Consider the following 27,892-nt stretch of genomic DNA (forward strand, 5'->3'; position numbering starts at 1 on the left):
CTCATGAACAAAAGAGCCGCCAGGCTGGGTCAGACCAAAGGCCCCTCTAGCTCAGTGTCCTGTCTGCCCACATAGGCCACTGCGGGTGCCCCAGAGAGAATGAACAGAACAGGGACTCCCCAAGTGACCCACCCCCTATGGCTCATTCCCAGGGTCCTGCAAACAGAGGCCAGGGACACTTCAGTGCTGGGCTTTCCAGCATACTGGGGTGTCTGCCAAAGCACCCTGGGATGAAGTGGTAGGTTCAGAGGTGGTGGGGCAGGCTCGCAGGGAAGGGTGTAAGAGGGGATTTGCAGGGGGTTGTCATGGTCGCAGGTGGGACTGTGGGAGGTCCGAGGGGAACTGTGGGGGGGGGTGGCTGGTGGGGTTGTGAGGGGCAGTGGGGGGCTCCCAGGAGCTGCCTGCCCAGGGCGAGGACCAGGCGCCGCCCCCGCAGACGTGCCGCGTGTCTCGGCCCAGCCGAGGTGAAACGTTCTAGGGCCCGGGTGCGGCTGCCGGGTCTGGGCGCGGGGCGGGTCCGTGGCTCGCGCTGGAGGCGGGGCCCGGTGACGTCGCTGTGGGAGCCGCGCGCGGGGCCCGGGTCAGGCACTGGCCGCAGCCGGACCCCAACAGGCCGCGCCCCCGGAGGCAGCAGGGCGCAGGCGCGTCACTGGACTCCGCGCTTTGATTGGTTCGTGGAGTCCGAGCCTCGGCTCCACCCCCTTCCGAATCTTTCTCTCCCACCTTAGCGTCTGTGGGGCAGCCCGTCACTTGGGGGGGAGTCATAGGGCTGAGGGGAGCGGGGGAAAGTTGGGGTGGAGGGGCGGGGTACAAGTTCCCTTTGCAGACGGGGCACTTTCCTTTGCTCCCGCTTCCCCTCCAGCAGCACCGCGCGATCCTCTCTGCCCGGGTCGGTCCGTGGGGGGGACCCGCAGCCCGTTCGCAGCGCGGCATGGAGCGGGCGGGTCCGCGCGTGGCTCATCATCTGCAGCGGCCTTTGGCCCTAGCGCAGGGCTCTGGGCTCCCCCCCTCCGGGGCCCCAGCGCAACAGCTGGTTTAAGGCCGGAGCATGTTTCCGCTCCGATGTCAGGTAGAAAGCTCCCACGTGAGAGACCGTCACCGCCCGACAGGAAGCCGCTCTCTGCACAGACACGTGGGGAACGGCTGCGTGGCCGCTTTTCCTGCGGGAGCGCTCCCTCCCCACCGTACCCGTGGGAAAGTGCGGCCCCCGGCACATTCCCGCAATAGGAGCGATCAACATTCCACCTATAAAATCCCGGCCCGGCTCCCACAGGCGGAAGCAGCCTCTGACGCGGGGAGCCCCGCCCCGCGGGGCTGGGGGGCGTGGCCAGGCAGCTCCAGTTCTGAGCTAAGCCCTGGCGTTGGACTCTGATCTGAGTCCGTGATCCGTTGCGCATGCGCAGTCTGAGTGCGCCCGCCACGCTCTGGATACCAAGGCCGGGTTTTCAGAACGTCCCCTCCCGTCACTCCCCGCCTCTGTTCAGCCCTCGGCTCCTCCCCCCCTCGACTGCGTTAGCTTCCGCGCGCCCTGAGGTGGGAGCCGTCCTGAGGGGCAGTTGGCGTCGTTACTCGCTGTTGTCTGCCGCCGCCTCTGCGGTCGCGTCACAAACACTCACTCCGCGCGAGTCGCCCCCCCCCGCCCCGGCTCTTGGCGCCTCCTGATGCTCCCGCCGGGCGGGGGGGGGGTCGCTCTGAGCGCTGGGTGCGGGCCGGCGCGCACAAAGGGGCTAGGATGGGGCAGAGGGGGCGGGGTGAACGCAGCGTGAGGCGGGGCCCTGGCATGAGGGGCGCAGAGACGGGGAGGGGGTCTGGCTGGGTCAGGTGGCTGAGGGGTTCTGGGGAGGCCCTGGTGGGGGTGAGTGAAGCTTTGGGGGATTTTTGGTTTCTAATTTTGATTTTTTGTATCCTCGGTACTGGTGCCTCACACAGCCGCCCTCAGACCTGCCCCCCCATTGCTGAGCTCAGGAAAGTGACACAGCCCCTGTTGCCCAGCCCAGAGGCAGCCATGGCTGCAAGAGAGCCCTGTGGAAACCCTCTGGGAGGAAGTGACACGTCCTGTCTGTCTGGAGGATTTCACAGCCCCTGTCACTCTGGAGTGTGAGCACGTTTTCTGCCAGCCCCCCCTCAGCCCTTGGTGTGGAGACACTGAGCAGCAGGGACCCCTCCGGCCCAGCCAGAAGCTGGCAAACGTGGTGGAACTAGCCAAGCCGCTGAGTTTCCAGGCAGCGGAGAGAGCAAGATGGGACGGGGTGTGTGGGGAGCACCAGGAGGCTCTGCACCTGTTCAGTGAAGAGGATCAAACTCCCATCTGTGTGGTGTGTGACAGATCCGAGGCTCACACGATGGTCTCCATACAGAAAGCTGCCCAGGAGTACAAGGTACAGAGTTGCTGTCCAGTGTAATGGGAAATAACATTGGCTTTTGATTACAGGCTTATTTTATTGGTGTTACCTGGCACAGGTGTGCCATGGCTCTTTAAAGCCTTCATGGTACAAGAGATGCTGTAAAAAGTAAATGCTCTGGCTTTGTGGCATCTTGCATCAAGTCTTTATAGATACCTGATGTGGGAAAAGTTTCTCTGAGGCTCTGTATCCTGAAACCGAGCCTTCGTTGGTGAGAGGAGGAGTTTTAACATAAGGCAGGGATTCTCAAACTTTGTGATACCATGACCTCCCTCTAAGTTGCTCACGACCCCCCGGGGGGTAGGGACCCGCAGTTTGAGAATCCCTGACATAAGGGAAGGTGTTAACAATCAGAGAGGTTCAGATAAGTGGTTCTCAACTAGTGCTATGAGTACCCTTAGGAGTACTTGAGAGAAGTCTGGGGGTACAGCAATGCCACTGAAATTTGGAGAAAACTGATTTTTTCTTAAGTTTTACAGCACTTTATTATTTTTGTACTTCTTACACCCAACAATTTCATCCCTGCCCTGCTACGATTATGTTATTTAAATAAATGTGTTGCAATGGTAGGGAAAAAATTGTGTGTATGAAAACTGTAGGTACTGCGGATACTTATAATTTTTTTTAAAAAGGGTACTTTATTAAAAAAGGTTCAGAAACACTGATTTAGGTCACAGGAGCTGCAGGCCAGGCAGCGAGCTGCCTTGGGACTGGAGAAGAGGAGGTTACAAGCTGTTACTGATTGGCTGAGAAGCAGTACTAATTTGCCTTATAGACCCACAATGGCATCTGTGCCCTGCACAACACCCAGAGAGGGTCAGTCCTGGCCTGAGCAGGTCACAGTCTAGTTAGACAAATGGTGGGAAGAGAGAGTGAGGCAGCAAGTTCCCTCATAATCACCAAGCACGTCAGTGATAAAGGATAGCCCCAAACTCTGCTCTCTCCAGGCTCAGTCCAAAGCTACACTAACCAATAGGCTGCATTTCCCTGTGTCTCTCCACATCACTGAACAATGATGAAGTGGAGTCCTTAGGAGGGAAAGACACATTGCTACAGGCCCCAGGCCCAGCAGGGACAGGAGGTTTCCCACTAAGATGCTGAACACCTGTGCTGCTGTATGTGGGGTTAAACTCAGATGCAGCAGCCAGCACTAGAGGAGGTCACTGGGTTGGATGCTGTGGGGCCCCAAGTGCCTTGAATCCACCCATAGCTGGGCTCCAGGCAGTTCAGGGCTATGCCAGGCACCATTGGGATTTGACTGGGTTGTAGCCAGAGTTCAAACTGGTTAACTGATGAGTTAATACGTATTGGTGCCAGTTACTGGTTAAACTCCCCCCTGTACCCGGCAGTGCCTTCTTTCCCCAGTAGCGAACGTCAGTCTGGAGCTGCTAGGAGTCCCCACTTGCCGGCAGTCTTGGTGGCCAGCCGGCAGATCTTACAAGAAAGCCCTGCCCCCAGGAAAGCCTACATCTGCTACTGGCCTTATCTGTTACAGGTTAAAAATACTGTAACTGATTACATTGCATTCGATTACATGATTAGTATTTTTAATCCTTTTTACCTCCTTAATCTCCACCTGTGTAATTTTTTACGAAGGTGCCACCACCGATCCATCCCTCACCATTGCAGGCATCCTGCTGCATCCGCAGTCTCCTCCTGTCTCTTTTTCTATGAACAAAGCCATGTCCAGGGCTGAGTGCCTGCCACACAGGGACAGAGGTCCACAAAACTGGGACTGTACAGTTTAAAGGCAGATAAATGGGCTCCCAACATCTCATGGGGTTTATCCTCATGTTTATTTCTGTTCTTTCAGGAAATATTGGAGGCCCATTTGAAGACTCTGAGGGAAGAGAGAGAAATGCTGCTGGGAAGGAAAATGACAGCAGAGAGGAAAAGCCATGAGTATCTGGTAGGTGCCTGTGGTTATGAACCGGCAGGGACTGGCAGAGGGAGGCTGTGTTAGGAGACAGGGCTCCTTTGTGGCCTTGGTGAGGTTGGGCTTGTTTGTGTTTCTCCTAGATCATGGATTACTGGGTTAGATCCATGTGTAGACCAGCCCTGAGCTTCTATGTGAGTGGATGAGTTAATATCCAGTCTCTGTGACTTTCCCAGAAATCCTCCCCAAGGGAAATGCATGTCCCCATGAAGGGTTATCTGCTGTGTCTGCTTACTTGGTGCATTAACATCTTCGTTTCTTTTTCCTACCTGGGTATCTGTCAGGTTGGTGCTGAGTCCTGCCTCCTGCTGCTCTGGGTCTGAACATGCTGCCCATGGCAGACATGGGAACAGCGCTTTCAGAGGGACACGGGGGCCAAAGGAGATGCTGGGAGAGACGCCTCTGCCTAGTACCTGCAGAGTAGAGTCAAATGTCAGAAATCTGAGGGTTTTCCAAGATGTTCTCCCTGCTGCACACTCAGCTCCACATGTAAGGGCCCCAGGTTCCATCTGTGTCCATGACCAGCCCTTTCCCTGTTTTCATACAGAAACAGACACAAGGCGAGAGGCAGATGATTGTGGTTGAGTTTCAGCAGCTGCGTCAGTTCCTGAAGGAGCAAGAGCGACTCCTGCTGGCCCAGCTGCAGAAGCTGGACGAGGAGATTGTGAGGCTCCAGACTGACACTGTCAGGAAACTCTCTGCGCAGATTTCCCGTCTCAGCCAGGTGATCGGTGAGCTGGAGGGGAAGTGTCAGAAGCCAGGGAGTGAATTCTTGCAGGTGAGACCGAGGGAGAAACATCCCAGCTCCCCACACAGGGAAGGGAGGCTCCTGAATCACAAGCGATCTGGCTGTAACTTGGCATGTGCATTGCTGACATGTGAGTGACTATTGTGCTTTGTAGAGTTACAGGCACAGAGCTATTAGAGATGGCAAACCCCCATTTGCTCAGGAGATCCATGACTCCGGGGCCAGGGTTTTTCTTCCGCATGTTTGCAAAATCCCTTCCGTGGGGTCCCCTGTGTGTGTCCAATGGCACTGAGATGTTTTTCCTTCTGTTTTCTCTAGGGCGTCAGATGCACCTTGCGTGGGTACGTGGCTTTCGCTCCCCCTCACAGCACAGCGCAGGGCAAAAGCTTGGAGCTGATGTTGGCACCACATCTCCCCAGGGCTCTGCAGCCAGATGTTGGATACAAATGTCTCTGACTCATATAATTCTGAGGGTCTCACCCTGGCACAGCAGACTCTGGAATTCTTTATTCAGGGGCACAATCTGTCATCAAGTGTTTCCTAAAGCTGTCACCTTCCTGGGGACTGGCTGTCTCAGGACTGTGGGGCTGGAACACGGGTCTGTCACTGCTGGGCACTGGGCACGTTCAGCCCAGGGCAGCAGGGATCAAGAGTCTGTCCCACCCGAGGGCTGTTTGGAGATCTGTGTGAAAGCTGCTGGAAAGGGGGCAGCTGGTGTCTCTGCCTAGTTCCCAGTGAGCAGATTTCTACAGCCCTTAAGGTGCTGAGAAACAGGAGGTTCCCAGGTGGAGGCCAAGGAGTGAGTTGACCATGGAGACTCAATTCCACTTTTGTTCCCCAGCTGGTCTCTCCAGGCCAGAGATGAAGAACAGCAATGGGACCTTTCAGGGGAAGGTTGCATGGATATGAGCTGTTTTGCCCCTACTCTCAGGCTGGGAGAATTGGAGGAATTCTAACTCCAGACCTGTTAGATCTGAGACTCACTCTCCAGAACTTATCAGTAAATTAAATAAAATCACATTAAATTGTTTCTGTCCAGATGTGAGATGGGGCAGTTCCAGCTGCCAGAGGAGATTTGTCCTGAAGTAGAAGAACAAGTCAGCAGTTTCTCCCAGAAAACCATTGCGCTGTCGGAAACTCTGAGGCAGTTCAAAGGTACCTAGAAGGGATGGAGGAGGGGAAAGTGACTCAAGTATCTGAGACAATTGAATCTGGTTTCTAAAGCCAGCCTTCCCCTGCCTCTATTCCCGCATGGAGATTGACGGCCCCATCATGCTGCTCTCCTTGGAGACACTGAGCAAACAGACCCAACTGCTTGCAGATAGAGCCAGGGGTTTGTAAACTCTGAACTTCCTGTTCATGTCAAAGGTATCAAACTGGCTAAAGTTACTGTGATGACAACGCCTTCCACCACCACAGCTTTAGATTATGACAAGAAGCAGTAAGTGACTGAGAGAAACGAAGTGGGAAGGGACGAGGAGAGAAAAGTAAATCTCACTTACAGCTTGTCTCTCCTGAGATGGATGTGAGGCTGCAGGGATGTTGGCTCCATTGCTGGGAGGTGCCTGAGTGAGAGGGGAAACAGAAGGTTTCAGACCTTTTCATATTAAACACCTGAGTGTGTCCCAGTCTGGTCTCGGATACAATTGGAATGCAGAGTTCATAGCGGGGACATTGTTATAAAGAGGAGAGCCTGGAATCTCACCTCTCTTATCCCTTCCCCCTCCAGACACTCTGCCCTCGGCACTGGAGAGAACAAGAGGAAAATCCTTGGGAGCTTTCAGACAAGGTGAGTTTGCAGTTGCTGATTCTTTAAATGATGAGATAATTCCAGTGAAAATATCTTCGTGGGATTGTCTTTAAGATTACCAACCAGATGCAGGGACCATGGCATGCCCATCCCTAAATCTCACCCACTTATCAGTGAGGAGCCCCAGGGGCACTGGATTTGGGGACCTGCAGACACTTTGAGAAACACTGGTCTGTGGGGTGTGATGCTAAAAGGGTGAAGTTAAAGCACACAACGGACGGCACCTTCAGGCTCAGATTTCACTGCTCAGTCCATTTCAATCTGGGGTTGGTTTCAAACAATAAATAGGCTGAGCTGACTGGCTTCCACTCTCATCAGTTTTTTCATGGCAAGAAACTGCTGGATTCCCAAGGGCTCTTCAGTTTAGTGCAGGCCTGGGCCGAATCCAGCCTGCCAAGCCATTGGATTCGGCCCATGAATGCTGGGGGAGCCAATGGGCTAGTTCTTTGCTTGACATGCCCCATCTGCAAGCCACTCACAAAGCAACTGTGAGCCCGGAGGGGAGGGGGGAGACTTCAGGCGCTGCTTCCACCCCCAGGGCCGTCCCATTGGCTGATTTCTGGCCAGAAACAAAGCACCACACTCCCTCCCCTCTGGCTCTTAATTATTCACACGTGCACATGGCCCTGCAGCATGTGCAAGGGTCAGGCAGGCTCCCTGCCTGCCTGAGAGAAGTGCTTGGCTGCTGGCTAGGAGTCACTCAGGTAAGTCTCCTAGCAGAGCTTGTCTCTGGTACCCCAACCTTTTCTTCCCCTTCTAATCTCTGCCCCCCAGTCCACATACCCAAACATTCTGTCCTCTTCTTGCAAATATAAATACAGGAGGTTCTCAGTGGTCAGAAACCCCCAGCCTCTTATTTGTCCATTCAGCCACTTCTCTATATTAAAATTACTTTAAATATCTAATGAGTCCAGGCTAATCCAGTGCCCAAGGTCACACCTGCCTCCTTCACCCAAACTCCCACTCCCCTCTCTCCCTCTTGCATCCCAAACCCTTACCCCAAGCTTCCTTCTGGATTTGGGATCTAATGTGTGATGTTTATGGAATAGCTAGTGTAGAAGCTGTAGAAACCATTTTATATTTAGCTAGAAGCCATCTTGTATAACAGAGACCATTTCAGCTTTTTGCTTTTGCACGTAGACCAGAGTGAACTTTCTATCACCCGATGTGCCAGGCCAAGACAGATGTGCTATTGGAATGTGTTAATTGGACTGGTTTAGACAGGAGAGGTACTCCCTCGTACCTGTCCGCCATCTTGTTGATAAGGCTTTATTTTCCTAGCTTAATTGATGATTTCTGTAATTGGATGCCCTGACGTCAGGCTGTTTGGTCAAGGGTATAAAGATACTAGGATCGATTGTATTAAGCAGCCTTACTGGGCCCGACTGCTGGGACCACGTTTGTCTCACTTTGCTTTACTGATCAATAAAGCTATCAGTTGTTGGCCGCCTAAACAGAGAGGAGCGTGTTTTTGCTTTGACACTAGACTCAAACTTTTGCCCACAATGGCAGAGTCTAGCATATGTGTCACCAGGGACAGAGTCTGGGCAGAATGGGGATGTAGAAAGGAATAAAGCCCCTTCTGAAATGTCTCTAATCGCCCTTCTCCCCCTTCTAGGCTGCAGAACAGCCATGTCTGTCTCCAGTACAGCCAATGGCCTGCAAAGCCAGGGACAGGAAATGGCTGTGGAGGAGCCAGTGAGCTTTGAGGAGGTGGCACTGTGTTTCTCTGAGGAGGAATGGGCTCTGCTGGACCCGGGCCAGAGAGCCCTCTACAGGGATGTGATGCAGGAGAATTGTGAAGCTGTGAGCTGGCTGGGTAAGGATTCCTGTCTCCTCGGGTATCAGAAGCTGGGTGGGCTGTGGAGTAGCTGGGTTGAGTTGGGTTCAGGCCTTCAGTGTCCTCTGCCCTCCAGTGTCAGGAGTAACTGCTCCAGTAATCCTGGCTCCTGTGTGAGTGACTGTCCCCTCCACGCCCCCTCCCAGGGGAAGCAGGTTCAGGGACATATCATTGGTGCTGCTCTTCCCACAGCCAAGGTCTCACTGTTCTTCCCGTGTTGTGCCTTGGCTGGAGGTGTGAATGGAAGGGGCCAGACAAGATCAGTAGGTGGTTCTGGGTCTGGCTGCTGTTAGTTCCTGTGGTGTACTCTTGTGCCGCACTGGCAGAGCGTGCGGCTTGTCCATGCCCCTCGGTTCAGGGTTGCTGTTGAAAGACACTGGCTCCGTTGAGGGCTAAGGCTCTGAGCCGGGTTTATTTTTGGAGGAGCAGGGTGCTAGTGTCCCAGCTTCCTGGGCACAGGTACAATGAGACTTGTTGCACCTCGACAAGGGTACCAGCTCAGTCAGCAACCAGAATGCTGCACCTCAATATGAGGCAGCTGAAAGGGGAGGCTCAGAGCTATGGGTGGGAGCTGATGCGGCAGGGGCCTGACATCAAGTTCCAGCGAGCCGGATGATATAGGCAGAGAGGCAGGCTATAGGGCAGCCTTGACCTCCCGGGGGACATGTTGTGTCAGCAGTGCTGTATATCCTGGGCAAGCACCCTGAGGTCCACCCAGTCCAGCCAGCCATTGTCCAGGAGATCTTGGCTTTGGTGACACCAGCCAAGACCAGCCTTGGGGGACCCAAGGAACCTCCACCCCCTGTGCCACACGCTTGGGGTGAGCATGGAGAGTTGAGGCTGGAGAGCTCCACCCTTGGTCCATGGGGCAGTTCTGGTGGCAGAGCCCTGCTTTCAGGAGTTAAGGAGATCTCTGTGGCTCTCAGAGATTTCAGAGGAGACATCTCGGAGGGAGCACAGCCAGCTGCTGGTGGTATCAGAAAACTGGGCAGAAGGGGAGGCAGATGAATCCCCGGGTCCACTTTCATAGTCTTGTGGTCTGACCTTGACTTGCCCCTTTTCATTCTGCCACTGCCTGTTAGTTCTTCGTCTGTCTTTCCCTTTCCTTAGCAACCCCTCTGGCTGCCAGCGGAATGGGCCTTCTGCTGTGTTGGGCACTAGAAGGGTTTGGGGAATGCAGGGAGCCCAGGGCCCGCTGGCAAGTTCCCAGCAAGCTGCTGCTGAGATCCCTGCTGCTCTGTGGGGCACAGAGAGATGCCCATAGGATTGTTGGGTTTGCTGCTGCTGAAGCGCCTGCTGATGGGAGCAGCCAATGCCGAGGGCAGCTCTGGAACCGTGGTGGGCTGCTGCTGCAGTTGCTGCTTTTCCGGGTGGCCCCATCTTTGCTGGGCTGCTCTGCTGCTGCTGTTCTTTCAGCACCTTCTTCCTTCCAGCCAGTGTTCCCGCTAAGGCAACGGTTCCCAACCTCTCACACCGGGAACCACCAAACCCAGTCACAAACCGCTAACATTGTATTTGCATGTCCGTAATGCAAGTAATGAATATGCAAATAGTTACCAGTCCTGAACAGATCTGAGTTTGCAGATATCAACATTAAAAGAAATTACAAAAAAAAATTAACTTTTGGCTGCTGAGTGGGGCAGCCCCTCCCTCAGGGGCAACTGGTGCCTGAAGATGGAGGGCGCGAAGAGGGGCACCCACAGCGGCAGGAGGCATGGGGGGCCCTCCGTTTTGAAACTTTAGACATTTTGTTGAGGCATAGGAGCTGGTGTCCCCAAGTGCTACCAGCATTCAGCTATGCCCTTCCCCCTCCTGCCCCATGTTGAGGGAGCTGCCATAGTATCTTCCCCCATCTCCTTCTGTACAAGCCCTGCCTTGTATCTCTCCCTTCCCCAGCCAGGCTGCTCTTGCTCCCCCAGATCCCCCCAGCCTCCCCTCCCTGCATTCCCCTTTCCTTTCTTGTGACTCCCTCCCCGAGTTTCCCTGCATTGCACCTCTGCTTCCATCTGTCCCATGTCCCTCCCTGAATTCCCCAACCTCCCTTCAGTGCCTCCTGCATCTCACACATCCCTGTTCCCCTTCAGCCCACTTATCTGCACCTGTCCCTCTTCAGCCCTTCCTGCCCTCCCTCCCATGGCTAGCTCCCCTCTCCCCCGCCTTCACACCCTGGCATTGTAACCCCCGCTGCTGGGAGCAGCCTGGGAACAAACTCTTCCCCTGCAACACTGGGACCCTGTTCCCGGAGGGACAGGTGAGGGGTCTGTGACCTGTCTGCAAGTGCTGCCTGACCTGGGGCAGGGGCTGGCAGGGCTGGGGGTGCTGCCCTGGGAGTGACTCCAGGGCACAGCTTTCTGAATACTACTAGCCCTGTGGGAGATTCCCCCTCCTGGCTGCAGCCTGAGCTGTGGGGTCCAGCAGCGCCATCACCCCTTCTTCCGCCCTCCCCTTCCCCACAGACCTCAGGGATCTGGCATTTGTCTGGCCCCGGAGTCTCAGCAAGGAGAGGCCATGCGTCACTTCCTGCTGCCTGGCCAGAACCAGGGATCGCTTCCTCTTGCTCCTGCTGCTGGGTCCGATTGAGCAACGGGCTCCTAGACTCCTGCCGAGTCCTAACACAACACCCAGCCATGTGCCTGGGCAGTGTGTTGTGGCCCAGCAGCCAGCAGTTCATGGCCCAATGGTCCGCAGAGTGGCAGTTGGGAACCGCTGCTCTAAGGTGCCTGCCTGCGCGGCTGCACATGAAGTGAATGGCCACAGACCCAATGAGTGGAGCCATGCCAGGGGGTGTTTCCACTAATGAGGTGTCTCCTGGACCCTGCAGAGGATGTGGAAGATGGTCATGTGATGGGGAAATAGGGAGTGAGTGGGGTAGCTTGGGAGAATAGGGGTGGGGTGGCAGGGTCAGTGGGATGAGGGGGCTGTTGGGAGTATCCCAGCACCAGCTGGGCTGCAGCTGCTGGTGTTTGCTAGAGCCTGGATACTCTCTTCTCTGCTCAGACTAGGCAGGGGGGAGCAGGCTACATCGGGTGGGGTGCCAAGAGCAAGGTCAGTCCAAGCTCAGCTTCCCTTTTCTTGTTGAGGCAACTGTGAGGCTGGGGTGAGGAGCTCATGTTAATTTCCTCCTAATTGTCGATGTTATTCCTGGCATAGCTCACACCTTGTCATTATGTGATGGGGAAGAGGAATGCGGTGCCCCACTATTTTCCACTGCTAGAATTATAGAGCAAGCCCCAAGCTCTGATTTCTCTGCCATTCTAGGCCAATGGGCGTGTCACCTCCTATTAGCAGGGACAGAGGAAGCGCTTGCATCTGACCAAGGTGAGTTTCAGTTGGCAGCTGGTGGACATGTGGCTTGTTTGATGGGAGGGAGACCGATCTGGTGCAGAGAGCTAAGGGATTCTACCTGAACAGATCTTGATGCAGGATCTGACTTGGATTGGTGGGTTTGTTAATTGTAAAGCCTTTAGGCTGACTTGGCGGAGCCGTGTCTTCCTAGTGTCTAGGGGAGGATGAATACTTTTAAAAGTGCAGAGGAGGCTGCAATGAAGCCATAACAAGCTGAGGATCAGGATTTAAACTGCTGGCAAGTCCACCCAGTGAACAAATTGAATAAACATCCTCTGGGCACAGAGAACCCACTTCAGCAGCAGGGTGCGCACAGCCCGCCTCTGTGACAGAAGTTGCATGCTGCCCACAGGCTCTGCCAGCTCATTGGAATGCCCAGGGCAAGGACATCCCAGAACATGCAGTAGAGCTGCCTGAATCAGCCATTGGACCCTGCATATGGGCTCAGTACAATATACAAGAGTGAGAGGAAGCTCTAGCCAGTGTCAGGCCCCATGCTGATCACCAGGCCTGCCTCCCGCAGGGCCACTCAGAGATTGGTCAGTTTGGAGAGAAATGGCTGGTGGAGAAAACTCTTGCCCTTTGTCTCATCTTCCCTGGAGCCATAAGTGCAGCGCTCCCCCTTTCTGGGAGACACATGACTTTTTTCTCTTCCTCTTCTCCAAAGCACACCAGCAGCAGCAGCAAAAACACATTCCTTCAAGTGCTTTGATTCATCACTAGACCAAAGCTCATGAGCTCAGTGTTCATCCAGGACCCAGAATTCTTCCCATTTCCCCCAGCACTCACTACGAAGGTAGACCCAATCAAGTCATGGAGTTTGAAAGATATGTGGCTCCCAATCCTGATCAGGCAATGAGACAGCCAGGCCTTGGCCACGTACACTCAGCCACTATTGCTGATAGGCTTAAAAAGTGGCCTTCTAGCTTCCTCAGACAGGCAGGGCAGGTCACAGGAAGCCTGGCCCACTCCTTAGGTGGCAGAAATGCTGGGCAGGTGCAGCTGCAGGGCCATGCTCTGTGGAGTTGGGGCACAGATTCTGGGGACACCCTGAGATCAGCACTGACCTCCCCCCACTCTATGCAATTAGCAGCAGGGTCCCTCCTGGGAGCAGCTGCAGGACAGTGCATGGTGGGGGACGGGTGCCTGAGCACATGCTGCTAGCTGTGCACGCTCTGCTGATCTGTTGGGCAGCACGTGTACATAGCTCACGGGTCGCACAGGTGGAGGGGACTCATGGTTCCAAGCAAAGCCCCCAGCACAGTGAGTAGCAACGCACAGAGGCCAGAGGGAGTTTAGTATCACATGCGCTGGTCACGTGCCCTTGCTTGCTCTGATGAGCCATGGTGGCATTGCCCACCGCCTGCTTGAAAAGTCCATGGGAAAGTCTGTCCGGTGGGGATGAGTTTTCCAGGGCCTGCGTGTTTTGTGGATGGACCATCCCTCTGAATGCTCCTCTCACAGTGCGTTGGCTGGACTGTGTGGAAACTACATTTTAGGGATTTCCACAGCAGTGACTATATTTGAAATATGGGTGCATGATCAATATTCATAACTTGAGGTACAACAATGATGTCCACATGCAGACAGGATAATCACAATCATCCCATCAGAACGTTCCCATCAACACTGCACATGAGACACAATTACACTCCTAAGCACCACTCCTCTCTCCCCGTTGCTCCCAGTGGCCAGAGTTCTGGCAAATGGGAGCAGCAGGGGAACCCTACAGGTGAGTGTTTTCCAGCTGGGGGGGGGGGAGGAGTGGCAGGGGGAGAGGAAGTAATGGAGCCAGTTGCTTCTGTAAGTCATATTCTGCCTACAGGGCTGGCTTTCCCTCTCCCCCATAGTGGGAAGCTGGTGCTGGTGTGTCAACCTTGGAGGGGGGCGCTCAGAGCCATAGCGCTAGTACTGAATTCACCTGAAGGCTCAGAGGCAAGTTGTAATCCTGCAGGCCACCTGCAAGATGGTCATAGACCACGAGTGGTCCATGGACCACACTTTGAGAATCACTGCCCTCAAGGGTGCAGCAGAACGGTCATCTCCCCCAGGGAATCAGCTGGGCCATTCCTCAGGCAGGGGAGGATGCACCTTTACTGCAGGTGAGATCTTGTACTTCCGGGATCTTGTACCACCCAGAGCCCAGTCTGAAAGGTGGGGAAGGAGCCTCTCTGGGTGATGACTCAGATCCTGGGGCTGGAAGCAGTAATAGCAAAGATCTTAATGAACAAGATCAACTCTTGTGTAATTGCACCTCAAGCAGGATTTCCAGTCTCCGAAGCTCATGTGATTTCTTGGGAGGAGCGAGGAGAGGAGCTGCAGATCCCTGATCTCCAGGGCTGTGAAGAAGGGGAGATCATCAGTGACACCCACACAGGTGAGAAATCAGCTAAACTGACTCAGAAACCAATTTCTGTGTCCTCATAGCAGGTGTCCGTTGTGTATTTTCATCAGGTCTCTTTGACCCTTCAGCCTGTCTTCCACTCTAGTCAGGGGGAAGGGAAAGGTTGGGCTCTCTCCTTTGGGAAAGGGTTATGGCAAAGGAGGATGGGCTCAGCTCATGCTTATTGACCATTCTAGGATGATTTGGGCGTGTTCCCCCTTTTCTATTCCCTGTTCCGAGTTTTGTTTTCAGCTCAGCACAGGGAATGACTCCTGTCTGGATTCTCTCTCTGTCCCAGCAGATGATGGGATGCTGAATGAGAACAATGAGGAGAGTCTTCAGCAGCAAGCACTAGAGGAAATGACTCCACATGTAATGTTATTGGCAAGATCTGAAGGGCGTGTTTCCCAGAAACCTGAGCAGGGAGAGATCTGTAAGAGTCAGCATAGCCTAGACAGGCAGCAGGGAAACCATCCAGAGAAGGGACAGGGTAAATCTCGTCACAGGAGCAGAGGAGTGATAAAGATAGAAACCATTCAACAGAAAATCTCCCATGAACAAGCCCCCTCCACATACAATGACTATGCCACTCTTGTTGAACATCAGAGAATCCACAGAGAGAAACCCTTCATCTGCTCTGACTGCGGGAAAAGCTTCCTTTGGAAATCACATCTTAATCAACATGGAAGAATCCACACAGGAGAGAAACCTTTCAGCTGCTCTGACTGTGGGAAGACCTTCAGTAGGAACTCAACTCTTATTACACATAAGAGTGTCCACACCGAGGAAAAACCCTTTTATTGCTCTGAATGTGGGAAAAGCTTTAGTAGGAGATCAAATCTTTCTAGACATCGGAGAACCCACACAACAGAGCCATGTTTCAGCTCCTCTGGCTGTGGGGAAAGCTTCAGGGAGAGATCAGACCTTGTTAGGCACAGAGGAATCCGCACAGGGGAGAAACCCTTCAGCTGCTCTGACTGTGGGAAAAGCTTCACTTGGAAATTACATCTTAATCTACATAGGAGAATGCACACAGGGGAGAAATCCTTCATTTGCTCTGACTGTGGGAAAAGCTTCATTTGGAAATCACATCTTACAGCACATAGGAGAATGCACACAGGAGAAAAACCCTTCAGCTGCTCTGACTGTGGGAAAAGCTTCAGTGGGCATTCACATCTTATTAATCATGTGAGAATCCACACAGGAGAGAAACCTTTCAGTTGCTCTGACTGTGGGAGAAGCTTCAGGAGGAACTCACATCTTGTTACACATAGAAGAATCCACACAGGAGAGAAACCCTTCAGGTACCCTGACTTTGGGATGTTTCAGTAGGCGCTCATATCTTCTTACACATAGGAGAATCCACTGTGGAAAGAAACCATTTGATTTCTCTGAGGGTATGTCTACACTACAAAGTTAGTTCAAAATAACGGACGTTAGTTTGAACTAACTTTCATAGGCGCTACACTAGCTCTCCGTTAGTTCGAACTTAATTCGAACTAACGGAGCGCTTAGTTCGAACTAGGTAAACCTCATTTTACGAGGATTAAGCCTAGTTCAAACTAGCTAGTTCAAATTAAGGGCTGTGTAGACCCTTAATTCGAACTAGTGGGAGGCTAATGCTTCCCAGATTTCCCTGGTGGCCACTCTGGCCAACACCAGGGAAACTCTATTGCCCCACTCCCAGCCCCGGAGCCCTTAAAGGACCATGGGCTGGCTACACAGTTTGTGCCAGTTGCAAGGCTGCCGGCACCCGTGCCAGCACACCCTGCACCTGCCACACCATGAGCCAGCCACCTGAGGACACCCAGCCCTCCAGTGCTCCCCAGGACCAGCCTGGCGGCTCCCAGGAGCCTGCCCGGGGGCGTAAAAGCCGGGCGCCCTCTTGGTCAAGTGCGGAGATCGTGGACCTCATCGAGGTTTGGGGGGAAGCCTCCAATGTCCACAATCTCCGCACTAGCCACAGAAACACGGCCGTCTACAGCCGCATGGCTGCCAGCCTGGCCGCCAGGGGCCACAAGCACAGCTGGGAGCAGGTGCGCTGCAAGATCAAAGATCTGCGGCAGTCCTACTCCCGGGCCTGCCAGCCAGGGGCCGATCCGGAGGCCTGCCCCCACTTCCATGCCCTGGACCGCCTCCTTGGGGCTCATGCCGTCCCTGCCCCCCGGGACGTGATAGACCCCAGGGCAGAGGGCCCACTCCAGGAGACTGAGGAGGAGGGCTCTGAGAGCCAGGAGCCTGCCGCCAGCCTGCCCACGACCTGGGACCCCCGAGTCACCCCACAGAGATGCTCGCCTGTGTCGTCCGAGGCCGGGGAGGCGTCCACCTGTGAGTACCATCATGCTCCCCTTATGTGTACGGGGGGCTGGGGCGAGAGGGAGCCCCGGGACCGTGCGCTTGGTCCTTTCCCACCACGCAGCAGCAGCTGGGGATCCTGCAGGGGCCCTGGCCTTGCAGAGGGGAGCTGGGTTTCACACACCTGGGCCCCTGGGGTAATTGACCGCTGGTCTTGTTGCACCACAGCTGCAGCACCTGGGCCTGCAGGGTGCACCACACCGCCTGCAGCAGCTGCCTGTGCCTGGGCAAGCAGGAGAGCCAGGAATGAGGAGGAGTACCAGAGGCGGCACCTCCGGTTCCTGGATCACCAGCTCTGCACCCAGGACCACTGGGTCCAGGAGGACCTGAGGCTGTGCCGGAGGAATTTGGAGGCCCTGGAGGAGCAGGGCCGTGCCCTGCGAGGCCACCTCCAGAGCCTGCTCGACTGCTTCCCATTTCCTCCTGCTCCTGCTCCCCCTGCTCCTCCTGCTCTCCCTGCTCCCCCTCCTGTTCCCGCTCCTGCTTCCTCCACACCCCCCGTCCCTCCTGCCCCCCCTCCACAACCATTTCCCACCGACGCCCCCGGACCTGCAGTGTGGCGAGACGGGAGAGGCAGCCGGACTCCCACCCCTGAGCTTTCCTTTTCCTTCCTCCCTTCCCTCCCCTTCCAGCTCCCTTGTCCCAGGTTTCCCCCTCCTCTCTCCCTCCCTCATTCCTCCCTTCCCCCACCCCAGTTCTGTAAAATAAACATACGTTTTTGGTTGAAAAACAGGTGTCTTTATTTTACAGTAGGTAGGGAGGGGAAAGGGGAAGGGGGTTAGGGTGGAAGAAGGCCCCAGTGGGGCATGCAAGGGAGAGGTCAGTCCTCCTCCTCCACCAGGAAGCTCTCCCGCAGTGCTCCCCGGATCCGGACGGCTCCCCGCTGGGCTTCCTGGATGGCGGCAGTGCGGGGCTGACCATAGTGTCCAGCCATGCGATCAGCCTCAGCCATCCAGGCTGGCAGGAAAGCCTCCCCCTTTCGCTCACACAAATTGTGGAGCACACAACATGCTGCCACCACGGGAGGGATGTTGTGCTCAGCCAGGTCCAGACGGGTGAGGAGGTATTGAAAGTGGGCTTTCAGTCGCCTGAAGGCCCCCTCCACCACGATGTGGGCCCTGGTCAGCCTGGCATTGAAGGCTTGGCGGGAGGGATTGAGGTGCCCCGTGTACGGCTTCATCAGCCACAGCTGCAGTGGGTAGGTGGCATCCCCCTCCAGGCACACGGGCATGTCCACGTCCCTGACCCTGATGTGGCGGTCGGGGAAGAAGGTCCCGTCCTGCAGCCGCTGGCACACGGAGGAGTTGCGGTACACCCGGGCGTCGTGTGCTTTGCCGGACCAGCCCACATTAATGTCTGTGAACTGTCCCCAGTGGTCACACACGGCCTGCAGGATCACGGAAAAGTACCCCTTGCGGTTGACATACCAGGACGCGTGGTGTTCCGGGGCACGGATGGGGATGTGCGTCCCATCGATGGCCCCCCCGCGGTTGGGGAAGCCGAGGGCGCCGAAGCCCCAGATGACGGCATCTGGGTCGGTGAGGCGGACCACCCTGCGGAGCAGCACCCGGTTGATGGCCTTGACCACCTGCGGAGAGAGACACAGCAAAGCGTGAATCAGTGGGGCGCCCGGGTGGCTGGGAGCGTTTGTTCCCTGGCAGTGCCCTGCGCCCCACTCCTGGTAGCAACCCCCCTGGCGGTGTGTAGTATGGCCAGGACAGCCCGACCCCTCTGGTGTGGGGCGCTTTCGCCTCCTCCCGCCCCCCCTTTGTCTCTGGGGCGGCCCATCCCCTCCTCGCAGCCCCTCTCCCCCCCGGCTCGGTGGCCGACGAGTGCCATACCTGCATGAGCACCGCTCCGACGGTGGATCTCCCCACGCCGAACTGGTTCCCGACGGATTGGTAGCTGTCCGGTGTGGAGAGCTTCCAGAGGGCGATGGCCACCCGCTTCTGGAGGGGGATGGCAGGCCTCATACGAGTGTCCCTTCTTTGCAGGGCAGGGGTGAGCCACTCGCAGAGCTCCAGGAAGGTGTCCCTCTTCATCCTGAAGTTCTGGGTCCACTGTCGGTCCTCCCAGCGCTCCAGGATGATGCGGTCCCACCAGTCGGTGCTAGTGTCCAGACGCCAGACGCGGCGGGGCACGCCGGTGCCGAGGCGCCACCGCGGCTCCTCCACGGCCCCCAGGGCGGCCAGGCTGAGAGGCAGGGGGCTTACGTGCACCAGGTGGTGCCAGGCAGCCTCGAGCCATTGGTGGCAGGCTTGCAGCAGCAAGTCCAGAAAGTGCACCAGAAGGTGCAGGGCGAGCTGTGGCTCCATGTTGCCACCTGCAGCGGCCCCCCCGAAGGGAAGCACCAACACAGACGGGCACAGAGATCGACGCTTTGCTGTCCCTCAGCGAGGTTGGCAAGCAAGCAGGAACTGCTGAGAACCGGCTGTCCAGGGGGGTCCCTTTAAGCTCGAGCCTCAGATAGCCTCAGACAGCAGCCACACAAAGCAACTACAGACTTGATGCCCTGCCAGAACCGGTTTCAGCTGCCCTTTAATGCGCCCCCTGCGTCCAATCAGTGTGGACGCGCTAGTTCGAATTAGCAAAACGCTAAGTCGAACTAGTTTTTAGTTCTATATGTGTTAGTTCGAATTAGCTTAGTTCGAATTAACTAATTCGAACTAAGTTAGTTCGAATTAGCGCCGTAGTGTAGACGTACCCTAACAGTATGTAGCTGGAGTTGGCTTTCTTCAGTTTGTCCATGTCCCCACAGCAGGAAGCCAAAGGGCTCAAATAGCAGAAGTACTGGAAGCTGGTGGGGGTGCCCTCAGGGTTTGATTTAGTGAGTCTTAGTTTGACTCATCAAGTTCTGGTTTACCTCAAACCACACAGGCATCCTCTCGGCTCCAGCTTGCCTCACTAAATTTTGCACAAACTGCAGGTGCAGGTATTGGTGGTATAATGGTGAGCATAGTTGATTTCCTAGCACTTGACCTGGGGTCAATTCTTAACCAATACAATGTGGGCTGGGAGCAGCAACACTTCCTAGGGAGATTTTACTTTAACCCTCCAAAATGGGCACAATTGTGTCCAGTAACCGAGGGTTGCCTTGCACTGCTCTTCGTCCTCTCCGAAAGAAAAGAAGTACTTGATCTTAGCCAAACGGCCAAGAAGCAACGCTTTACAGCAAAAAACATGGGGACAGCTCTTGGGCTGGATCCCCAGGCCATGCAGAGCATCTTGCAGCCACTTCCCCGCCTCTTCCTTTGCCGCTCTTGAACTTAGCCCAAGAGCTGAGAAGTTGTACTCTCCAACCCAAAAACCTCTGGTACTCATCTCTCCCCAGCTTCTTCCTGACCTGTTTTCTAGGTGGGAGCTTCTAGGAAGCAGCATTCCTGATTGCAGGGTGGGTCTGGGTACCTACAGCCTTTGAATCCATATGAGATATGATCCCAGGGGAACCATCTCCTGGAGCGTCTCCCTGTCCCATAAAGCTCAGGGCAGGGGAACAGGGCAAGTGTCTGCATAGTGCCAATGTGTGTAACACATGGCAATGTTTCTCCTTTGCCAGAGAGGAAGCTGGATCATTTCCGTGAGGCCAATACCAGTAAGGCAGGGTCTGGAGAGGTGAAGCAGTTGATTGGAACAATCAAGGAGAGTAGAGCATCAACTAGCCAAGAGCCTCAGGCACAAAGCAGAACTTTGACTCCTGCAAGCTGAGTTCATACCTTCTGGTGAGGTGTTGGTTTGTGCAAATCTTTCAGAATTGGTCGTCTTGCCCCACTTGCTCAATTCCACTTTGTGCTTCTTGACTTTTTCAATCTAAGGACTTTGAACAAGTATTTTGAAGCGCTGCACCAGTGGCACAATGGGTCAGCATGCAGCACTTATAAATCAGTACGTGTATGAGACATACTGAGGTTGTGAGTTCAAACCTCTCCTGAAGCAGTAGTTTTTAGTCCCTGCTGGGCTGTCCCCTTGCAGTGAACACTGGTTGAGCTGGGATTCCACTTCAGAGGTTGGGATCAGTGAAATTTCCTGGTTCACGTATTATGGCCTCATCAAAGCAATTGCTGGATGGCTAGGATCCAAGGCCAACTAGCACAGATCCAGAGATGTCCTTATTCCTCTTTATTCGACTCTGGTGAGGCCACATCTGGAGTATTGTGTCCAGTTCTGGGCCCCCCACTACAAAAAGGATGTGGGCGCATTGGAGAGGGTCCAGTGGAGGGCAACCAAAATGATTAGGGGGGTGGAGCATATGACTTATGAGGAGAAGCTGAAGGAGTTGGGTCTGTTTAGTCTGCAGAAGCGAAGAGTGAGGGGGGATTTGATAGCAGCCTTCAACTTCCTGAAGGGAGGTTCCAAAGAGGATGGAGAAAGGCTGTTCTCAGTAGTGACAGATGGCAGAACAAGGAGCAATGGTCTCAAGTTGAGGTGAGAGGTCCAGGTTGGATATTAGGAAAAACTATCTCACTAGGAGGATAGTGAAGCACTGGAATGGGTTACCTAGGGAAGTAATGGAGTCTCCACTCTTAGAGGTGTTTAAGTCTCGGCTTGACAAAGCCCTGATCGGGTTTATTTAGTTGGGATTGGTCCTGCCTAGAGCAAGGGGCTGGAATTGATGACCTACTGAGGTCTCTTCCAGCTCTATGGTTCTATGATTCTATGAGAGTGGGTTGGACCCTTGATCCTCTTTCTGTCAGGGTCTTGTTACCCATCTTCCCTCCCCCATCAGCAACAGCAGCTCCTTTCAGCCACTGGGTCAGCTCAGGAAAAGAGGTGGGAAATGGGACAAAGCGTCAAGACAAGCTGAGCGAGGCAGGAAAATTCTGATCTCTGCATGTCCTCTGTGTGAAGGAGTTTGGTTTGTGTTTGGTTTAATTGTTCTATTTCATTAACATGTAATGTTATGAGGGTGTGTAGGTCAGTAATTGGGGCCAGTAAATGGAGTCAGTGACCTGTGACCTAGAGATCCATGTTGGATTCCCTCAGGCACTGGCTGCTCAGAGACTGGTCGGAACCAGATTTTCCCTCCAAACGGCATGAGGATTCCATTCGGCTTTATAAGGGCCGAGTTACCTCATCCTCAGGGCTGCCTGCCCCCTAGTGGCAGCAGGTCCCTCTGCTCTGCCCTCTGACAAGGAGGGACAATTTCAGCAGCACCTGAGGGGGAGGGGAAGGGGATTTTACCATCCTCACCTACCCCCAAATCTTGCCTGTGCCACCAACAGCCTGCGACTCCCCTTCATCCACCTGTCTGGGACAGGACATTGTGGGACACCCCAGGGCTCCTCCCCAAAGGCCCCAAATCAGCCCAAGGGGAGAAAGTCCTGAGCACCCCCCTCTCCGAAGTGCCACTGCCAAGTCCTCAGGAGAGAGGGCCCAGCACTCGGGTTATTCTTACCATTTTAACACACTGAGACACAGGGTTTGATTTGGTGGGTCTGGGCTACAAGCCCCTGTTTGCACTGCCAGTGTCACCAGCACCTTATATCTCCATCAGGTTATCTCCCCATGTCTCCCTCTGCTTGATGGAGCCTGGCAGAGAGGCAGGATCTGTGGATTTTGACCAACACTCTGGTGAGGAGCTAAGAAACAGGCATTTTAACTGCTCCCTTCCTCAATGTCCTCTGAGCTAGAATTCCAGCTTCATAAGCTAATTGTAAGGGTAAGTTTAGTGTCAATCATTGCTTTAGGTCAGCCTTGAACTCAAATCCACAACGCTTCTTTTCAGAGCATTGCCTTACAAGTATTGTTTGCCAAACAGCTGAGCTATTGATGCTAGCTCAAAGCATTTGCAAGTATTTGAGTAAGAACAGCCATTCTTGCACAAGACGCCTGCAGTGTAGACTTAGAACGTTTTTCAAGAGGCATTTACGTCTACACTGCAGGCTTCTTGCACAAGAACGTCCATTCTTGTGCAAATACTTGCATGGTATGTGAGTTCTTGCACAACTAAATTTACAGTACAGCATCGGAAAAGAGGTCTACTTACGCAAGACCTTCGACGCTCCATACAAGGAAGAAGCCCTCTTGTGCAAGTGCCCTTAAGTCCCAATAAATGAGCCAGAACCAATCCTGTGTATGGGGAATTGTTCTGCTATGTCTACACTGCCCTGTCTTGTACAAGAACATATGCAAATGAGGTGTGATGAATATTGCCATGCCTCACTGGCATACTTAATGAGCTGCCATTTTTGAACAAGGGGCTTTTGCATATGAAGGAGCTGTCCAATGCAGTCCTAGGTGTGGGCACACTCTTTCAGTTGTTTAGCCCTGCAAGATAATCAACTACTGATATGTAAAAACAACTCATGTTAGGCTGCAAAAGTAATCTGGGGTGTGGTTATGTAAATCCAGCTCAACCAGCACTATAGGCCTGATGGAGGGTCAGTTGTTGGACTGGAATGTTGTGTATTGGAACTAATTTGCGGAGTCACAAATCTTTTTATCCCTAAACGTAGGAATTGTAAAATATGACACTAGTGCTTGCAGGAGAAAAACTGTCATTGAAAAAAATCTGGAATGGACGAGCCTTCCCCTTCCAGACTCAAGTGGAGTGGACTTGGAGGGGAAAGGAGCTTGAACTAGCATGCCATATGTCTTTCAGGCATGAGCTGTAAGACTGTTCAACCTGTCTCCCCCTTCTCCTGTTCTAAGTATAGATGTAAAACAGATTCTGTAATGAGTCTTTGTTATTTCAAAATATTATTCCAGTGGGGGCTGGAATCTTTTGGCCAGCCTAGGTGGGGGCCAAAGAGCTGAAATCACTGAGGAAACTGACAAAGAGCTGAAATCACTGGGTTTGGCCCAGAGCCAGACCCATTGTAGAAGCAGCAGCTGGCAAGAGCAAACGACCAGCAGTGTGGCTGGCAAGAGTAGGTGACTGGCAGGGTGGCTGGTGGGAGTGGACAGTGGGCGGCTGGTAGGGGCAACAGCAAGTAGCTGGTAGGAGCACCCAGTAGGAACAGCGGCAGGCGGCCAGCAGGGTGGCTGGTGGGAGTGGCCAATAGGAACAGTGGCAAGAGGCCAATGGAGTGGGTGAGATGCCTCCTATGTCCACCGTCCCTAAGAGTGGGAGGTGAGCTCTGAAAATCACCTCTGAATTCTTTTTTGCCCTCAGCCAAGGGCAGCAACTGCGGCCAACCAGACTGTGCTCCTGCCAACCTGGGCTCAGTTCTGTCAGCAACCTGCCCAGCCGCCACCATGCCAGGGGCTGCAGATATGTCTGACCAGCCAATGGGGGGGAAATGTGTCTTTGGGGGAGAGAACACCTGTCCCTCCTGCCAGCTTTACATGTGGCCCCAATGTCCTAATGGACAAGGGCCTCTAGAGCCTGGCATTGTAGGTTCAAGTTCCCTCTGGGGTGTAGATCTGTAAAACTGTGCCTTTTTTTCACCATGGCTACGTCTAGACTGGCATGATTTTCCGCAAATGCTTTTAACAGAAAAGTTTTTCCGTTAAAAGCATTTGCAGAAAAGAGCATCTATATTGGCACGGACGCTTTTCTGCAAAAGCACTTTTTGCGGAAAAGCATCCATGCCAATCTAGACGCCGTTTTGCGCAAGAAAGCCCCAATCGCCATTTTCGCGATCGGGGCTTTTTTGCGCAAAACAATACCGCATTGTCTACACTGGCCCTCTTGCACAAAAGCAAGAGGGCTTTTGCACGAATGGGAGCAGCATAGTATTTCCGCAAGAACACTGACAATCTTACATGAGATCGTCAGTGTTCTTGCAGAAATTCAAGCGGCCAGTGTAGACAGCTGGCAAGTTTTTCCGCAATGCTTTTGCGGAAAAACTTGCCAGTCTAGACGCAGCCTACGTGAACCCAGAAGTGCCACGTCCCATAGGACAGCAAGGCTATGTCTACACTAGCAGGTTCTTACACAAGAACATCTTGTGCAAAGATTCTTGTGCAAGAACGCATACACACTGCCATATGCTTTAGCGCTAGAACATCCATGGCAATGTGGACACTTTCTTGCACAATAAACCCCTGCAGCACGTACACACTGCCCTCTTGTGCAAGAAGGCCTCTCTTACCATGCCATACTGTAAATCTTCTTGCACAAGAGTCAGTGGGAAGTGTGGATGCTCTGCAGATTCTTACACAAGTACAGCTGTTCTTGCACAAGAACCCACCAGTGTAGACATAGCACAGGTGTTCCTTCTGATGGACCAGCAGCATTCTACTCTGGGCCAGGTACTTTGTTGCCCTAGGAAGGGGTGTGGCCAAAATCCAGGCCTCACTGTGAGCAGAAACCCTATTGGATTTCAAGTCCAACACCTTAACCACTCAGCCATCACAGCTGTGAGCACCACTGAGTCAAGGAAACTGGTAAATAATCCCAGTGTGCAGGCCTAACATCACCAGCCACAGAATTCACACAGCAAACCATTTGAACAGTCATGCAGAGGAGTCCTGGCTGTTCTGGTCTTGGTCTGTCTTGGAGGTGATCTCTTCTTTAAGGTCTTCCCTCCTCCTTCTTAGTCTTCTTTCCCTTTTCCTTCTTCTTCCTCTTCTCTTTTCCCTTTTCCTTCTTCTTTCTGGTCTCCTTCTTGGATCCCAGTTTATATAGAGAAACTCATGTACTGCTTAGTTCTACCTTAACCAATTATTTTAGTATAATTTCACTAACCAATCATAACATACTGTAACAGAATTAGCTAACCAATCATACCCCACCACCTTAGTTGATTTACACCTAGCAAAATTATTTATCCAGCAGACAGAAACAGATCCAAACTAGACTATTACATAGACAAACAATAGGAAAGGGAGGACAATAATCACAGAATGCTGATTGCACAACCACAACTATTGGTAAATAGTTTCTTGCCAGACAAAATGGTGTTTAGCTAAGTTTTCTCTACCCACCTTGAGATCTGTTTCTTACCTGGTGACAGTGGGTGCCACTAGGATAAGATGCCTTCTCACAGCCTAGTGTGACACTATTTAAATATCCTTTTGCTGGAATGCAAACATGTGACTCCAGGCTTTACAGCTAATTGCTACTGCTCTTCAGTCTGGCTGCAGAAGAAGGCTTTAGTTTAGGCCTACCAAATAGTTACAGGCTTTCCAATAGAGCTACCAAAAAACACCTTGTTACAGAGGACCTTTCCAGGCCAAAGATAGCAGGACTCACAAGCACATACGAAACTGGTGTCATTTAGATGGAATGTGACTATGCTTTACAGCTAATTGCTGCCACTCTTCAGTGTGGCTGCAGAAGAAGGCTTTAGTTTAGGCCTACCAAATAGCTACAGGCCTTCCAATAGGGCTACAGAAATACTATATTGTTAGAGAACCTTTCTGTGCATAAGATAGCAGGACCCACAAGTACAGTCAACACAACTGCGAAGGGACTACACCCAAGGCAATAGCTCCATAACCAATATATGTGGAGGCAAAGAACCTTAGCCTAGAGCCAGTGCAGGGAGTAGAACAGGTTTACTTTTCTCAGAAGCAGGGAACCCACATTCTCTGAGGCCTGGTCCTGAGACTCCCTCCCTTTAGCACCAGGGGGCAATAGGCAGAGCCTGGTAACTGCTGGGACCAAATATGAGGGCATCAGGGGAAGCAGCAAGATTCAGCTCCCTGCATCTCTAGCCAGGCTGGTAGGGTCCATGGCCCCAGCACATCCCAGACTCCTGCTGAGCCAGCCAGACAAGCTGGCTAGTGGGCATTAGACATGCAGCAGGAGGCACATAATTCTCTTTCCACCAGCCTGAGGAAAAGGAAGCCAAAGCACATGAAGTAGGAGGGTTTTGCAGTAACCAGCCCAGGCAGATCCTGCTGAGACTCAGGAAAAATCCCTGGCCTGCAATCGTTAGTGACACAAAATAAAAATAATTCACCAGCTCAGACCTGATTTCTAAACCCCCAAACAAGGGAAATAATAAAACCTGATGGACTAGGTAGACTTTTCCCTACTTACACATTTCTAGAAGTCCAATCCTGAGCAAGCCAAGACTGCGTGGCCTAAAGGGTAAGGTGTCTGACTTTGGATCAGAAGACAGGGTTCGAGTCCCTTCGCAGTTGCATTTACCTGACTTTATCTGTGTTTGTGGGTCTTGCTGCCTTTGGCCTCCAAAGGTCCTAAGTGTGACGTAGTGGGGGAACCTGGCTGGTATCTATGCTGCTGGCTCTGGGGTAACCCCCACTGGCTGCCGTGGGTACCACGACCCAGCAAAACAGGATGAGTCACTATGCAAACCAGTATGGCCAGACACCCCCCATGGAGAGGAACAAAGGAAGGTGGAATGCTGCCCTGGCTGGGGGGAGGGCTGGAAGAAGGTTAGTTAGTTGCTGTCTGAGAGCATGGAGGAGACAGCCTAGGGAAAGGGGCTGGAGTTTAGGGGCCCAGTCTCCCCCATCTCAAGGGGGCCTGAGGCATCCTAGCCCAGCTCTGTGACCAGATTCCATCTGTGCTGTGCTGTATCCTGGAGAGGCAATAAACTTCCTCTATTCCACCGGCTGGTGCAGTCTGTTTGTGCCATTTCGGAGTGCAGAAGACGGGGGACCCCCAACGCGCCGTCACACTAAGTAACAAGATGGTTTTTCTGTAACCCTATTGGAAGTCCTATAGCAGGGGTGGCCAATCTGTCAGAGATGAAGAGCCATGTAGCTGGGCAAGAGAGTTGTTGAGCAAAAAAAAAAAACCCCACAAGGCTGCATTAGTGGAAAATAGGTGCCATACACTAACCTGGGGTATCGTATCATCACAAAAAAAGCCCTGGGAAGGGGTGAGAGGTGCAAGCTCTGAGAGGGTGTTTGGATACAAGAGAGAAGTCGAGAAGAGGATGCTGGCTCAGGGAGGAGCCTCCTGGTTGCAGAGAGTTGGGGTCAGGTGGAGGGTTAGGGCTGTGGCTGTGAGGGTGCAGGAGTTTGGGCTAGGGTGAATGAGGGACTTGGAGCAGGGAGTATGATGAGCTCAGGACACAGATTTGCAGTGTGTGGATGGTGCAGGAATGTTGTGGCAGAAGACTGCGGATATGGGGGTGCAGGAGCTTGGGGATGTGAGAGTCTCAGGGGGGTTCAATGTATGAAGGGCTCAGGTTTGCAGTGAGGGGGGCTGCAGGG

The 27,892-nt window shown here is 53.5% G+C and overlaps 1 protein-coding gene across 6 annotated transcripts; it reads left to right on the forward strand.

The window, feature by feature from the left end:
* The first annotated feature begins 769 nt into the window (after positions 1–769).
* On the forward strand, positions 770–23,484 carry LOC142818177 (uncharacterized). Of its 6 annotated transcripts, none has more exons than XM_075912386.2 (12): positions 770–1,533; positions 1,930–2,378; positions 4,216–4,311; positions 4,886–5,116; positions 5,405–5,427; positions 6,126–6,241; positions 6,816–6,875; positions 8,515–8,715; positions 11,995–12,054; positions 14,342–14,458; positions 14,763–15,768; positions 16,988–23,484. In XM_075912386.2, the coding sequence occupies exons 2-12, from the start codon at positions 2,343–2,345 to the stop codon at positions 17,067–17,069; spliced, it is 2,028 nt and encodes a 675-aa protein (XP_075768501.2). In that variant the 5' UTR covers positions 770–1,533; positions 1,930–2,342; the 3' UTR covers positions 17,070–23,484. The 6 variants fall into 6 exon arrangements, 5 of the variants coding, with proteins under 5 accessions (XP_075768501.2, XP_075768502.2, XP_075768504.2 ...); XM_075912387.2 differs by lacking the exon at positions 770–1,533 and adding an exon at positions 1,540–1,702; XM_075912389.2 differs by lacking the exon at positions 770–1,533 and having other exon boundaries at positions 1,734–2,378; positions 14,345–14,458.
* Positions 23,485–27,892: the final 4,408 nt, after the last annotated feature.

This window comes from Pelodiscus sinensis, chromosome 19 (genome assembly GCF_052426305.1).
Source record: "Pelodiscus sinensis isolate ZL-2025 chromosome 19, ASM5242630v1, whole genome shotgun sequence".
NCBI lineage: Eukaryota > Metazoa > Chordata > Testudines > Trionychidae > Pelodiscus > Pelodiscus sinensis.